This window comes from Falco peregrinus, chromosome 6 (genome assembly GCF_023634155.1).
Source record: "Falco peregrinus isolate bFalPer1 chromosome 6, bFalPer1.pri, whole genome shotgun sequence".
Classification (NCBI taxonomy): domain Eukaryota; kingdom Metazoa; phylum Chordata; class Aves; order Falconiformes; family Falconidae; genus Falco; species Falco peregrinus.
This window is the reverse complement of record NC_073726.1, coordinates 48,339,409-48,356,323: the sequence shown is the minus strand read 5'-3', so window position 1 is coordinate 48,356,323 and position 16,915 is coordinate 48,339,409. Positions and strand designations below refer to the sequence as shown.

The window sequence follows — 16,915 nt, the reverse complement described above, 5'->3', positions numbered from 1 at the left end:
TTTCTGTTTCTTGTACTTATTGTACTACATAGGAAATAACCATGTCTTCACCCTGTATTATAGCAAAAAATAGAACAGATATATCCCTGATGTGAAAAAACAAATGCAGGGAAACAAAAGCTGGTGGTAATGCAGGTGTTGAAAATCCGACATGACAAATTACTTGGTTTGTCTTCCTGGAACATAGTATTTGACTGATGCATCTTGCCTGGCAAATGGATGGATGTGTTGAGTGATGATGTGTACACATACAGAGGTACATGCAGTGCTGCAAGTGCATGCATTCAGTTTGAAGGAAATGAGTATTTGCAAAATAGTAACAACTTGTGTAGGGATAGGCATCCTCTGTCTGGGCTCAAGACTTTACTCTTGGCTGTAAGGAACGAGATGTATTTGCTATGCAAAGAAAGAAAAAAATACTGACTGATTGAGACACATTGATAAGAGCAATTGATACCTAGGTTGGAAATAATTGAATATGGGAATATGGGAAGAAAGATCTGAAAATGGATCAGTTAACGTGGCCTTCCCAAATACGGAATATTAGTGTGTATTAGACTGTGCATTGGCTTTGAAACTACTACAGGAGTGACTTAAATAAAAGAATGGGAGAGAAGAAAGTTCTGTTTACTTTGAATAATTTGACATTTATATCTGTCTTTGTAAAATTTTTAACATGGAAGTTCCATTATACTAAATTATCATGCAGATATTGCAGCAGTAAGAAATAAATGGCCAAGAATTTATTAAAGTTGCATGCGTAAAGTTCTTGACAAATGGAAAGAGAAGCGTTGTATTTGTGCAGAACATAGTGGCAAAAACAGTGGTAGCCTGTGAGTTGAGATGCAGGCTGGGCCAATTCTGCAGTGCACGAAAACTGCAAGTAAGGCATTTAAGTGTAAGGAAGGTGAGTAAAGGATTCCTTCTTCCCACCAGGATAATTAAGAGCAGCTTTAAAATAGTTCCAAGTTGCCTTAGTTTGAATTTTTCCCTGAGTATTGTGAATGTCTGAAAATGTTATGTGTATTACATGGGTATTGATGGCAAGGAGCATCTTTCAAATAAATTCCAATTAAATATTACTGTTATGCTGGAGGGGCCAAAGATTCCTTCATGTCAAAAGCATTCACAGTTGCCACTTGTGACAACTTTAATGCCCTTGTCCATCATCAGATTGTTAGTGCAAATCTGGCCTAGAGCAAGGAGAAAGAGGAACTGGAGAGATTAAATAAAGGAGGGAGGTAATAAATTGAAGGAACAGAATGTTGATAAATTAAAGGAACTTATATCCAATGTCTGGAAATGAGATCCCAATTCCAACTTTTACAGTTCTTTTTAATAAGTTCTGCTTTGCACAAAATCAGAAGATATTGTCGACTTTAACTCCTCTAGGTTATTTGAGTATAAATTAATGAATTGCTTTTTGAAATGTTTCCTGAGCATTGCGAGAGACATGAGTCCAGTAGCACTGCTAGTGATTTACACTGGCAACAGCAAAACAAAATGCTTTTATTAGAGAAAAATGTATTAGAGAAATATTCCAGATATTTAAAATTTGGATTAATATTACAAAATTACATTTAAAAACCCCAAAAACTATTTTCCCTGGTTGGTTGTAATACTGTTTAAATAAACATTTTTTGCTTTACTGGATATTGCTTTGTACTTTTGTTGCAGAGCAGATATATCTCTCTGCATATTTAGGCAAGTGAAAAACTGAATTATTTTTGCTTGGAACAATCTTCAATAGGAATTTAATATGCAAAAATCTAGTCTCAAGGGCAACAAAAATTGAATTTTCCTAGATTTTTCTGTTTAAGGAATAAGGAAGCAGTAATTTCTTAAGACTGTGAACAAATACGTGGGACAGGCACTGCTTTGAACCACAGAGTGTGCATTTCATGGAAACATTTATGTGCATGGGAAATAAATGTCTGTATTATAGTTTGCTTTCCTTGGTTGATGGCATTCAGTTGGTGCTGCAACATGGGCATGGTATTTGTCATTCAACAACAGTGGTGATCCTTTGACTCCAGGGATCATTTCTGTGTGATGTCCAGATATCAAAATAAGGTCCTAGTCTGTGACTGGGCCTTCTGACTGGTGTACAGGCCTGCAAAAGCATGATGATGTGGCATATGTCCTATTTTCCTTCATCTTTGTGTTTCTTAGTATCAACCTGGAAATCTGAGATTGAAGTTCATAATGCAGTGAAGATAACTGTTCCCAATTAGGCATTTTGGGTTAAGTATTTACAGGATGTTTTGCAGACTAGTCACTACTGGTTCAACAGATCCCTGCACTGTACTCCATTGCATTGTGTAATAACTCAGACAGTACTTCAGTTGGCGTGCTAGTTGCTTAATATTTTTATACTTAAGAGCCTTGTGTCATGGGAATATTGTTCATTTATTGATTTAATTATATGCAAGCTAGATGGAGGAAATTTTATAGCTTATGTTACTTCATGATGCTAATAGTCTCATTGTCAGCTGATGCAAGACGGTGTGATACTCCTTTTTCCATTGAACTATATTGATAGGTATGACCTGGGCACTGGACCATCTAAACTGAAAAAACTTTTAATTTTGTTGTAAGTGTAAGGTGTTGTTCTCTGGTGGCCAGGCATAAACAGTATTACAAACACAGTCATTGGATAGCAGTGTTTTAAATGGAATGATATCTTACCCCATTAAGGTGGAATGGATATAAAATGCATTCTGTGTCTTAGAGATGCACTGAGCACAGGGCAACTTGCTAATTTTCTCTAGTAAATCCAGTAAAAAAGTGTTCCTTCTCTGTAAAAATTCAGTTATTGTATCATGAAATGTTAGAAAAACACATACCTTTTTAGTTGGGAAAAAGAAAACAGTAAGCTAAACAAAAAGTAGTACCCTTTTGGGGTTAGAAAAGCCTAAATCAGAAATCTGATGCTGGAAGGCCTGAATAAAGATACTTGAGCATTTTTCAGCGTGATGTTTCTTTCTTGACCACCTGTTTCATCACACGCTTAGCTCATCCCTTCCCACCTGGTGGGCTGGTGAGAATTTTATAAAAGAGCAGCTTGGATTTCTCAGGGATATTGTGAAGCTGTTCTTTAGATGGAAATGTGCTTTTGAAGAGCCAAGTATGAATGTTAAATTTCTACATACAGGGGTACATTAGTGTTCTTGATTTTCTATATATAAATAATATTGGCCCAGTGGCAGAGGTTAGACATTCACTGGACAGATAACTTTATTCTGGATTTGTCAGTTTATTATTAAGAGCTTTGCCTTGTCTTCTTCCAAGCTAGTAAAGAATGTAAGTTAAACAGGCGAAAGATATATTTTCACAAAGACATAGAAAAATTTAACTAACCTAAGGTTAATTACTCTATTTTGGCTTTAATAGAAAACATCAACACTAAAAATACTTTTGTTTTACAGCAAAGCACGTGAAGGAAATGTCTTTGTGTGTATGTATATGTTTGTGTGTATGTGTTTAACCTTTCTAAAGGTCTAATCTTTGGGAAGCTAATGGGAGCATGGGATCAGTTCTCTGCTTTCATCTATCCCATAGAGATGGGGGTGGGAGGGCTACAATAGAGGAGGGCAAGGCAGGAGATGTGGGAGTCCACTGGGAATCCCCTAGCTGAGATGTAGTATTGGTAAGTGGCTCCTTTGGTCAAACCACTCATTTGAGATGTTGCCTGGAATTTTTTTAGCATGACTTAGAAATTCACATGTCCAAACTGGTTTTTATGTCTTGTTGTGGGAAAAGAATAACAAGAGATATAATTAGTCCCAGAGATAACTGGTTCTGAAGGGGTTTGACCTGACTTTTCAGTCTCTAATACCATCCTCATCCCATGTGCTCCATCTGGTGGGCATGCTATCAGGTTAACTTAGAGTAGACACTGCTTATGAGGCAGCTGCTGGTGGCAACAGTAATACTTTGTTCCTAATTAATTTGCATTGCAGGTTTTTGTCTGAACACTTAATAGGCTTCTTTCTTCATGGACTTTGTGGAGAAATTAGGGAAGAGTGTGTGTGTGTGTGTTTGTTTAGAGCCTGGACACTTATCATTGCTGTATCCTGTGACACAGAATATGATTATTTCTTTTTATACAATGTTCTACTCAAGTGGTGAAAATTTTCTTGAGCAAATCACTTTTACAAGTTCAATCCTATGAGAATTTATCACATGGAAAAATTGGGAGTGAAAGTGGGTGGAACTTGTAGCTTCTCCAGAAAGCATAATAGTTGGACAAGAGATAGGTGCTTCTAATCATCTTTATGTGCCCCAAGAGATGAGAGTATTCAGTTTGTAAATTGAAATATAAATTAAAAAAACCCCATAGTTTAAATTAAGGCCTTATTTTCATGAATGCCTTACAAATGTGTTTTTTTCTATGGAACAAACGTGCTTATGACCATAAGTTATAAGTTTCAATTTTAAAGCAAATTTTACTATTTTGTGACTGGGTGGCTATGCAAAATGTGCAGAAATCTTGGACTGTTCCTCCTCCCCTTTTCCCAGCATGAGGTTAGCCTAAAATTAATGCTATTTTAAAATAAATGCTGCTTTGTCTATGAATTATTTTTATCTGTCTTCTGGTATCAGTTATATTGTGCTTGCTCCCTACTTTTTAAGCATTTCTGAGGACTGGAAATGTACATTTTCCTGCTGAGAATTTAAATGTGCTGAAGAATGTTGATAAAAAACAGTTCACTGCTGTTCCTACCAAGATCATAGTGGCTTTACAGCAATGTAATCAATAAAGTTAAAGGTATGACATTTGGGGAACTCCTGTTCTTCACGGTACTATCTGAAATGTCAAACACCAATTATTGTCGAGATCTCTGAGCAATTTCTCCACAGACAGAACTTGCTTGGAATTCCCATTGTCCTAAGTTTGGTCTAAAACATAGGCTACCTTTGAAACTTAAAATTTTACTATTGTTTTTCTCTTTCCCTTGGTTTAAGATTGACATGAATGAGCTACGTCCTGGGAAGTTAATATTTAAACATAGAGATTTTATCAGAGAGAAAGATACTTAAACATAAGATGTTTTCCTCACTTGAAAGGGATGCAGGGATTTTTCATCAGTCTGTTTTGTTTCATGTGTTTGTGTTTATACCTAGGTGTTTCATCAATGTCTAATCTCTCATCCTTTTAAGAGCCTTTAAAACTTGTGCTCTGAATAAGGGTTGCAAAATGTTCAATTAAACAGGATTGAGGTGGATTTGGGTGGAATGTATGTGCTTTCACACAAATTGCCTGCAATAAGAAACCTTACTGGGTGGGGTTTTTTCCTTTTTTGTGTTTTTAATGCAAAAATTGCTTTGTTAACCACCTTAACTCCAGCTAAACCTACCCTCTGAACTCGGAGAGTGATAATGTGACCAGCTACATCTGTGTAGTCCCCTTTAAGGAGCTGGGTCTGGGACTGAGTGAAGACCAAGTTTCTGAAGAGGAGGCACACAATCTAACAGATGGCTTTAGCTTGCCTGCACTCAAGGTAACCTCTCCTAGAAGGACATCTGCACCAGCACAGGGTCCTAATGAAATTCTCTTTTGGTTGTCATGGAGCCCTGTGGCTTGTATGTACTAGCCTGTAGTAACACAGTTATCTGAGGGAGAGATGTAGTTGGTCTCCTATGATGTGTTTCCACAGTTATTGACATTTAGATGCTTTCTTTTTGCATGTGGTCAAAGAGAAGCTGCACAATACTACATTAGGATTTTTTTCTGCAAATCATGTAAATTGAAGCCAATGTTTTATAATTAGCTTGATCAATCTCTTTCTTAAACATTATTTTTACTCTCCGATTTCACTTGATACGAGCTGAATAAAATAATTTACAGATTTGTACTTACATCTTTTTTAGCTTATCTCTTGACTTGGATAGAAAGAGAGACATCAGAAGATGCAAATTAGTTGTAATTGCCAAAGGCAGTAGCTGCATTTAGTTACACTGAGGAGTAGAAATCATAAGCTTGCACCCCTGCTGCCGTGAGCCAGTGTGGTTCTTTGATCTTTGAAAAACATTTAACTGAACAGAATGACAACCCTATAATGGCCTTTTTATCTATTTGTTTTGAGATGTTAGGTATTTTTAACTTGTATGAGGCAATGTTTGCAATTGAAAGATCTAATTTGAATGCAAAACTTCTACACTCTGGTGGTTCTTTGCTGTGGCAGTTCCCTTTTAACATTGTTTTTCTAGTGGAAAATTGCACATCATTATTATATGACTTCTGTGTTTCTGTGGGGTTGGCTTTTGTTGCATTTTATGCACTTAATTCCTAGATCTTGACTTCTTTTGTTCTGACAGTAAATATTACCAGTAATAGTGATTGCTAAGCTTTGAGGCTTGGTCTAATTAGTTGTAAGCTAAGAGCTACATCAGTTGTAAGCTTTTGGGAATTTTTTCTTGCCTTTTCATTAGCTGAAGTTCTAATTGCAACCATACAAGCTCACTTATTTACCCACTTCTTTTTAAGCACAAGAATTCAGAGCTGCCCAAACTCGTAAGCTAAATCTTTGTTTACCTGCAGTTTGCAGTAATTTGACTAAAATCTGTTTTAGTTAAACTAGTTGGGACTCTTTCTGGGTTACAAATTGAATATCTCAATTTGTGTGAACACATAACTGACAGTAATGTAGGCTGGATGTGGTGTAGTTGAACCAAGCTAAATTAACATAAATCAGTCCTAAGCAGATTCTTGCATATATAATAAAATAGGTATACTTCAATAACCTTGGGACATATTTATGCCCAGACCTCTTCAGGTTTGTTTTTTTTTTTAATTTGAGAGAACTTGTCTTTATATTAAAATGCAGGTAGAATATAGATGTGTATCCAGATTTGCTTAATATTTTAATTTTCATTCAAGCCCATGTCTAGACCATATGACAAATGTAGTCTGTGTGTTTCGGCTACTTTGTCCTTGAACTGAATCAATTTAAAGAATGAAAAATTTTGGCTTAAGAATAAATACCAATTCAAGCTGATGAGAGCCAGTAGGATGTTTTGGGTGAAGTTTAAGTGTCAGTAAAAATCATCAGAAGCCATTGGCAGAACAAGCTATTTGCAACCCTAAATACATCTGGAATTCCCTTTTCTCATCATTGTGCATATTTTCAGGTAGGTTTTGGATTATTATTGTCACCTAAAGTCCACTACTTTTGTGTGCTACTTTTTCACTGCTTTTGCTTTATGTCTCATGGAAGGGATTGGCTTTCTTTTGTGCTTTATTATAGCATGAGCTCTTAACTTTCTATCCAGGGCACCACACCTTCAGGGAACTTGGGTGATCGCTGTCCATTTGTTTGCTTTTTGTTTTAGCACCCAGCCAAATCAGTCTTGCACATGTGCCCCAAATTATTGTGTATCATTCTATGTTCTTTCTCCTGACCATCTTTTGTAAATCAAGAATTATTTCTTTTCTTTTGGAATATTTTATCAGCTTGCATTCAAGTATTCTTTTATGTACCCTTGGGGTATATCAGACCACATCTATCTGAAGGCATTTAATTTTTTGTGTTACTGTTCTGAATGTTTTGTTCTTGATTGTTTGCACACTGGAAAAAACTGCTCCTTGTCCATAGTCATATGAATACAAAGATGCAAATATATTATTCAGATCTCAGAACAAGTAAATTGTTAGTCCTGTTCTGTAGCTGAGGAGGTGGAAAGAAGCATGATAAGTAGTAACTTTGTCTTCTTCGGTGTGGAATGCTTGAGAACAGATTTTGGACTACGCCGCGTAGTGACAGACAGTTCATCCCTTTTAATAAAGGCCACTATTGCAGAGAAAAGTGTCATAACCTTTCCTTTTCATTTTAGAGATATTAGATGCTACTGTTCTGTCATGGTCTACTGAGCCTACAGTCTTCCCTAAACTAAGACAACAGTTCTTTTCATTTCATTGGAAGAGGAAATTCTCAGGAAATTGAAATTGTGGGTTTCCTTGCTCCCAGATGGAATGACCTCTTTTGAACCATATATAACATTGTGGCTCGATTCATTTCTCACAAGCTTTTCCCTCGTTAGTGGTATTGGTGAAGTTTTACTTTGGCTGAAAGAAGAATTAAGCTGGCAGCTCAACTTTCTTCAGATGTAGGATGTGTTTTGTTGAAGTACAGTGCAATTAGACTTGTGTTTCAGGGTTGGGTGTGGGGCAGTGCAGTAGTTAGAAATTGTAGAAACGATAGCTTGGCATCATAAAGGAAAAAATGTCTTTGCTGCCACTGGAATTTCTGCAGCCCTTTATGAGCTGTAGGATATGTGGACATTATAGCAAATAATGAAACTACCTGCTGAGAATACGAGTTTTTAGGCCTCTGACAGCCTTCTGAGCATAATTGTATACAATGTCCTTCATCGACAAATTAACAGTCGCCTAAGGTTCACAAGATCTGAACCTCACATGGTCTGGGGTGCCCTTCAATGGATTTTTGCAGTTTTTCAAAGTTCCTGTTGCTATCTGAGGAATGTTTTCCCGTGGTGCATCTGTACATTGACTTTGGAGGCTGGCTGTTTTCCCAGGTGCGCAGAGTTAACCCTGCCCTGTTCTGCAGGTCCTCTTTCAGCTCTGGGTCGGGCAGAGCTCAGAATTCTTCAGAAGGCTGGTGCTGCTCCTCTCCCCAGCCAACGCATCCCCCAAGCCCTTGGTCTCCCCTGAACGGCTGCCTCATCATATCTTGTCTGATGTGACTCAAGGCCTACCTCATACACATGCTGCCTGCTTGGAGGAGCTTAAGCGAAGCTATGAGTTTTATCGGTACTTTGAAATGCAGCATCAGCTGGGTTTTGAGCGGCCGGCCAGGACAAAGCAGAAGTCAAGAGAGCTGAACAGTCTTCAGACAGCAGTACGCAGCTTGCAGCTTCATCTCAAGGCACTGCTCAATGAGTAAGTTTACACATGAATTAAGAGGATATGCTGGTAGGAAGAAGGCTTCAGTCCTGAGTTCTTTGGGTTGGCAGCTTGTATCCCAGATTAAAAACAAAAAACTCATTGTAATCATAGGCATATATTCACATAGTATGGGGTCAAAGACCCTTGGTTCAATATGGAATCTGATATTGTTTCCTGGTTATTCTTTAAAGTATCTGGTGAAAATTCAAAGCTAAGCAGTGCGTTAAGATCTTGCCTTGCTTTTGCCACTCCCTTGAAAAAATCTGAACATTTTACTTGTCTTTACATACTTATCTTTCATTGATTTAGCAACATACCGAATGCTTTATAAAAAAGTTCAGCTCATAGTAACTACCTAGAAAATGTTTTTAAATATTCATCACTGCCTTGGTGACAAAACTGTCCTACTCATTTAATCTTACATATAAGAACTACTATAACAAATGCAGGTGAGCAGTGTATCTTGATGTGGAGACACAGTTCTTATTTTTAAAATTTCAGGGCATTTTTGAGGAGTTGGCTGAGTTAGATTCTTAAAACTTGAAGAAAGTAACAGGATATTAAATGAAATACTTCAACGAATGGTCAAGTCAAATATTTACTATTACTTATTTCTGTTAATCTCCTTGTCACTTAGGGTAATAATTCTTGAGGATGAACTTGAAAAACTTGTTAGCACTAAGGAGACACCTGAGTTGACAACAGAAGCCCATCAGGTTCTGGAACAAAAACTAAAGTTTATTCAGCCTCATATCCAAGCAAGCAACAGCTGCTGGGAAGAAGCCATTTCTCAGGTGGAGAAAATGAGTGGAAGAAACCCAAATAAAAAAGGTAAGTGTGAGAGATTAATTTAGCAATGAATGGGATACACTTCAGAGATGGAATGGTCAGATGGATCAAAGACAGGATTCAGCCTGTATATTAGAATTTTAGCTGAAGAAGGTTTTACAACCATACACTTTGAAAAACTATGCACATATGTCAAACTTTTTCATTGTGATGACCTTGGAGTTTTTGTCTCAGCAAAAAATGTAATTTGTTGGTTCAGTCTGTTAGACCTGTGGATTCAGATTTTTACATTTCCAGGTGTAGACCAATAGCGGCTTTTTGCCTTTGCTTGGTGAATCACATGTGAAGGGGTGGGATTTTGATCAGTTGTCCTTGAGATTTTCATTTATTTACTGCATAAAATAGCTAATTGAAATCACAGTGGCACTGTCGTGAAACTTTTTTGGCAACATTTCCTGGTACATTCTAAATTGTAGAGAATGTATTGAGCATATAGTACCTGTTTACCTGCTCTCTCAGAGAGGGTGAGCTAATCTTCTGTGTGTTTAACGGTCATACTGAGCAGCATATCCCAAACTTTTGCCTTATGTCCTTCCCCTTAATTGCCTGTACTGCCCATGCTGTTTTCCTTGTGAATCACAACAAGCTTAAATAATGGATGTGAACTTGGGCTCCTGATACGGAGCTGAACATGTAATTTCTGATCCTTCTTTTTTCCAGGAGCTTTTTTACTGTCTTAGGCAGGCACAGCCCAGCATTTGAAAAATGCTGGTAATGGAGACTGTGTTAGGAAAATTATGGCTTGGGGTTCTCAGCAAGTTACCTGCAAAAATCCAAATTTGTAGTGAGCTATGCTCTTAATGATATATAGGTCAGATATCCAGTAGATGGATGAATATTGCTGTGGGCGTAGAGAAATACAGGCTGACCTTGTTCATGCTTACATCAGAACTGGGAGCACTGAGAGGCCTAATGCAGGCTCTGTGCAGGTCCAGACATGGTGTAGCTACATTTGTGTGTACTTTGCCTGATAGTCCAGTCTTACAACTTCCCTCTTCAGTCCTGCGTAAAACAGCCTATGAGGATATTAGGTGTAGTCTGGTACATCTGCCTGTGCTAGCTTGTTGTGTTTTGTTGATGCATTTCACAGCCAGCAGTTCCACTGATCTTTTTTTTCTCCTTTACTTAAATGTTCGTTCTAGACTGCATGCCACTGTATTTTTAGTTGTTTAAGTTTTATTTTTACTTTGTGTATAAATTTCACAGCAGGCACTCTTATTATAACATCTTTTAAAGTTCAGTATAAAAATAACCTAGTGTGTGACCTAGAAGGGAGGGATTGCATGGGAAATATATAAAAATAAAATCTTCACTTTCACTTCTGCGCAGTGACTTTCCTAGAAATGTGCTGGGGTTGAATCTCTATTTTGCAACAAGTTTACTGAATTGCTCCTTATGAGCTATTTTTACATTTTGTTGGTCATTGAAAACTATTGTTATCTGACTGCATTTTACTTTCCCGATATATTTCTGAGCAGTCCAGCTTCTGTGAGTTGACCTTTTCAAGCTGTGCATGAAATTAAGTCTAGTTCTTCTGCTGTCTTTCTACAAATCTTAACAGCTGGTCTGTCAGTCATGATTATGTAAATAGCTTCATTAAATTATCTGGGGTTTTTTTCAGTGCTTCCTTCCTGCTGAAATAATATAGCTGCTAAACACATCTTTCTTTTGTCTTCACACACTATTAGCCAAAATCAGATGAATCTTTTGGTAAGAGCTGTAGCAAGAACCCCATGATAGTCAAAAATTGTGTCTAAGTGGATGCCCAGCTCTTTTGCTGCAGTAGATGTTTAGTTCAACTAACTAGTTTGACCAGTAGAGCAGTGGCAATACCATTTTCAGTGTCAGTTGTGAGCACTGTTGAAAAGGGAGCTATTTCTGATGGCTTAGACCCAGTTTTGAGAGGAAATATTTCATTACATAAAAGCTGTATATATTTGTTAAATATTTTTAGCAGTATCTCATAATTGTGCTTAGTATTTAAACAAAATAAGTCATTTTCCTTCTTCATATATAAATTCAAAATGTATCCAGTATTTAAATTTACTGTTTGCTTGGGTTTCGTTCTTACCGTGTTTATATTATGAGCACAAATGTATCTTTGCTTGTTCTTCTTGGCTCCTAGTGCTGTCAGCACGGGAAGGTTTCCTTGCATAAGTAGAAATCAGCTCAGCAGTTGCAGCAGCAAAGGGTCTGCAGAGAGGAAGAAATTGGGAACTCATTGGTCCGTTCAGCATCAGAGTGCTGTTGTTGAACCAGGAGTTGGAAGTTTCCAGCCTCTAAGGAGCTGCTTTGAACTGTGGGCTAACCTAGTTGTGGCATTCTACGTAGCTGCCTATCACTACTTTTCAGAGCCCTTTGCATATCTTTAATTGTTCTCTGTATAAACATATGAGTCTCTTTCAGCAAGCACTACCTGCTTCTTGCCCTAAATCATACTGGGCCAGAGCAGGTTTCTTACAGCTACATTAAATAGCTCTTTGTGTCAAGCTCTGTCAAAGCAAAGCCTTTCAGTCTAACTGATTGAACGTTCATACATTCCCATTGGCCTTTCATGGGTGGTGATGCTAACATGTATTATAGCATATGGTTACTTTAGTAAATGCCGTTTGGCTTCTTTGTTTACAGGACTTGGTGTGTTTCTAGAACCAGAGCTGTTAGTCACTGATCCTGTCAGATACAGGACAGACCCTGAGAGCAAATGGGGCTTTAGCACCTTGAGGAGAATTCACCTCTACTTAAATGCACTGGGCAATGGTAGACTTATCTATCGTTGATCTACATGTAGATCTTTGCTCATTTCCAGCATGAGTTGATTCTAGACTTCCAGCCATCATCTCTTTACTCTTCGACATCTTTTGTCAATAAAACTGATCTACCACTTAAGGCCTCAACAATTCAAGCATGTAGTAATCTGCTGGTAGTTTTACATAATGGAATATCCTCAATGGCTAGTTACAGTGTTGGTTTAATGATCTTTGAAATAATATCCCTCAAACTGTTTAAATGTCATCCTTTTTCCTTTTAAACTGTCTCTGTCTTTGCAAATGTATACAGCTTTTTTTATATATTTATGAGAGCAAGGCCATAGGACTGCTGCAAGATCCTGGATCTTGATCTGCTGGAGAGGAACTAAAGCAGCAGCAGTTTTAGTTAAACACTCTGAATTTGTGATCTTGAAGCATATCCTTAGCAAGGGAATCATCCCATATAGGTGGCAAACAGCTGGTTGTACATACTAGAGCAGCTGTTTCCCTCTGATTTGGGAAGGCAAGCTTTTAATTGGTAACTTCCATATACTCTTCCAAATTTTTCTTCATATATGTCTTCATGGAACATATTTCTATTGTTGCTGTCATTATTATTAAAATGTTTATTACAAGGCAGAGTTAGGCAATGGACAAGGGGACTTGACATGAAATATTTATTTTATAAATATCAATTTTCCAATACAGATTTCACTACGTGCTTCACCTTTCTTTTGAACTTTGCATTTAGATATTTCTGGAACATCAAATCTTTAGCTCAGCCCAGGCAACTAGGGAATTACATACTTCCCTTGTTTGCAAAAGCAAGTAACCGAGCACCACTAAAATTGTCATTATTGTCATAACTGCCTACTTTCAGAATACCATCCCTAAGTATTCCATCCATAATTAGAAATTGAAAATAGGGGTATGTGGGGCTTGGCAAGGTCATCTAGCCCTTTTCCCTACTCAAAAGTAAATTAGTGTGCGTGGCTGAAAGATGTTTACCTATTCCTAAAGGCCTCTCTTTAGAGACATTTTACAGTATTTCCAGGCATCTATTCCAGCACTTAATTCCATTACTCGTATAAAGTTATTACTGAATATAAATATTGCTTGCTGCAATTTAAAAGCAGTACTTTTTATCCACCCACAATGGAAATCCATTTCCTCTTTGTAACTCTTACATTTTTTAAGTCAGTTAATATGTTTCTTTCTGTTTTCTTTACATGACTATACTTCAGCTCTTCCCTGATGACTATACTTTATTTAGTCCTTTGATCATTTCCATTTTTCCTTCAGATGCCCTCTAGTTGGTCCACAATATTGTTGAATGAGAGCCCCAGACTGGGCACTATGTTCCATTCACAGCCTGATCAGTGCCAGAGTAGAAACGTAATTTCATGTGTCTTAACAGTCTGTTGTTTATATGTTGGTATGTAGTTTGGCTTTTTGCTTGCAGCAGGGTAGAGTTGACTACTAGGCTTCTCACATCTTTTTCTTGGTGGTGCTGCTCAGTCAGTTGTCATATATTTCTGCGTTTTACTATTCCAAAGCACAAAAATTCGCAGCCACTGTCGTGAAACTGCTCTATCTAAAATCGAATTCTTCCTGGGCTGTATCTCTGATTTTTCAGTATTATTTTTTATTCTAATCATGCCCTTCAGTATCCTTGCAGATTATCCCAATATCAGCAGATTTAATGAGCTGAAACACTTCTCTTTCACCCATTGGAAATATTGAAGAGTATTGGGTTTGAGACAAATACTCACTCCATATATTGTTCCTGTCTGAAAATGGTAACTGCACTGTGGTTATCCAAGAGATTGTCTATGCACCCAATAGCAACTTCTCCTGGCCTATGCATTTTGCTTATGAGTATGCCATGATACCGTGTCAAAAGCCATACTGAAAACAAAATGCAGAACATCTTTGGCTTCTTTGTATTCATAAGACCAATTACTGCATTGGGAAATGAAATTGGAGTGATTTGACATCTTTTCTCAACAAACCCCCATTGGCTGGCACTTACCTCCTTGCTACCTTCCAGATAGTTTCCTGTAAATTTTGCTTGATTGTTTCTTCCAATATTTTCCAATTATTTGAAGCTGATGTGCCTGTAGTTCTACTGTTTTATTTCTTTTTCTAAACTTGGGCACCAAGTCTCTTTTCTGTTTTTACCCTTTTTTCTTGCCATCTGCAGGTTTTCAAAGTCTATAAAAATTTTGAGATTTGTTAGTTGAAGTAGTTCAAGATGAGTTTCATCAGACCCAGCTTATATTAAAATAGCTGAGTTATTTAAGTGCTCTCTAACAGTGTTTCAGTGTATTCTAACCAGCTGTCTCACCATTTTTTGTATGTACCAATCCTGCCTAATGAAAATGCCGGGATCCTACCTGAGTGAGGCAAAAACATCATTCAACACTCAATCTTTTTCTTTTATTTTTAATCCCTTTTATTCTTTCCTCGTAAAGGCAAACTTGAAGTTTCCTGTGACAACCTACAGCGTACTACAGTACCTTTAACACAGCCTGCCATATACATAGAAAACAAAGATCCAATCCCTGAGGAGCAGGTAAAAAAAAAAAAAAAAAAAAAAAAAAAAAAAGGACTATTTAACATAATAATTGAGGCTTGCTTGCTGTATCCATTCCTTTTTCAGTTGCTTGTGCAGCGCCCTTCTTGCCCAGACAAATCAAGTAGGTAGCCATGTGCCATTTCATAACTGGACATACGAAGAAAAAAGATGTATATTCCTTTTGCTGTTCCATGGGGAGGTATTCCTAGAAAAAAGAGCAGTAGCATTCACTTATTCTCATATACATCATTAGAAATAAGTGACAAAAGGAGAGCAGCAACACAAGTCAGAGTAATATAGAAAAAAAAGTGTGAATTGCTAAAAGGTGGTATATAAAAGAGAGTCCTGCTTGCATATTGTTAGGTAAACTGACACAGCTGCAGAAGTGACAGGCTTCAGAGCAAACCAGCCTGTTTTCAGTTTGAGTAATCTGCGTTTTTAGATACCTAAAGCAGACTGACACTGAACAGCTTTTTAGGGAACTTGTGTGTGATGGTTGGGCTGTCTTGAAGATCCTCCATCTCAGAACTGAGTGGCAGATGCACTCTGAAAGCAGACTGGAACAGCTGTGCTCTGCTCTGTCCCTCCCTGGCCTTCTCCCAAGCCTACCCCACAAATATTCTTTCTAGATTTTTTTTCCATATCAAAGAACTGGGACTAATAACTTTTCTGTCTGTCTGTTATAACATAAATGCAGCTCTATTTTTTTCATGCTTGTAAGCCAATATAGTTAAAATCAGAGGAGGAGTTTGTTATTATCAGCATCCTCTTAATAAAGATTTACCTAAGTTAAATTAGCAAGGAGGAAGAATTTCTTATTGTGTAAATTAGAAACCTGTATCAGCATTGCTTATCTCCACTTGTAATTATGAGGAAATGGACTCTCATTTTCAAGGTATATCACTTGATCATGGTGTGTATGAAAGTAAATCTTAGGTGACTGCAATAATGTTAACTTTTCAGTGAGTGTACTTGCTCCAAAACTATACAAATATGAGAGCCTTGTCAGATCCACTGACTCTGCTAAAAGAGGGCTCCATCCTAATACTGTCATTGACTTGTGTTGAGATCAATTGATCATGCATCAGATTGTAGGACATGGTCTACACTGACAGTGAAAATCAAAGATTTTTTTTCTTTCTTTCTTTAGGAATTGGAAGCATATGTTGATTATTCAGACACGGAGAATGAATATAAAAGGGAAGATTTTTACTGCTTTTCCCAGGAAGAAAGAGAGAGACAAGAACGAGAGAGACAGGAATCTAAGAGGGTGTTACAAGAACTGAAATCTGTACTGGGATTTAAAGCATCAGAAATAGAAAGACAAAAATGGAAACAGCTGCTATTCAGTGACCATGGTAAGCGTTCTTTTGAAAACTAATTCCTTTCTAAGAAAGGGTAGGTGTCTGTTTGCCATCAGCTTCTGACTATGTTAGAATTCAGACAGTACTTAGCTATAGTAGTGTCATTGATAGAGCTGTGTGGTCTTTATTGCTATTCCATCTCTTGATACTCTTTGTAGTAATCATTTTACTATATATTGGAAAGAACTCAGAGAAACAGGAATTTGGCTTTAAACAAAATATTGAGCTAAAATATTAAACACACAAAACATTAAGACAGTGCAAAGAGAACTGTCAGGCTATAAACCACACAAACTGAACTGGCTGGCTTTCATGGCTTTCCAGTAAATATGAATTTTAATTGGGGTGCATAAATAGATTACTTTTCAGAATTTAAAGAAACCATTAGAAATCATCTCAGTCTTACAAAAATACATTGAAGTGGAAAGCTAGACTTTGAAATATTAAAGACTTCCAAAAGAGTAAGACT

At 37.2% G+C, this 16,915-nt stretch overlaps 1 protein-coding gene across 6 annotated transcripts in view; it reads left to right on the top strand.

The window, feature by feature from the left end:
• The window catches only part of VEZT (vezatin, adherens junctions transmembrane protein), a 68,173-nt gene that overhangs the window by 36,109 nt on the left and 15,149 nt on the right, over positions 1 to 16,915 (top strand). For all 6 annotated transcript variants that reach the window (XM_055807360.1, XM_055807359.1, XM_055807358.1 and 3 more), the window contains exons 7-11: positions 5,357 to 5,504; positions 8,571 to 8,902; positions 9,546 to 9,739; positions 14,979 to 15,079; positions 16,233 to 16,440. In XM_055807360.1, the coding sequence (XP_055663335.1) occupies positions 5,357 to 5,504; positions 8,571 to 8,902; positions 9,546 to 9,739; positions 14,979 to 15,079; positions 16,233 to 16,440 (983 nt within the window). The remainder of the gene's footprint in view (positions 1 to 5,356; positions 5,505 to 8,570; positions 8,903 to 9,545; positions 9,740 to 14,978; positions 15,080 to 16,232; positions 16,441 to 16,915) is intronic.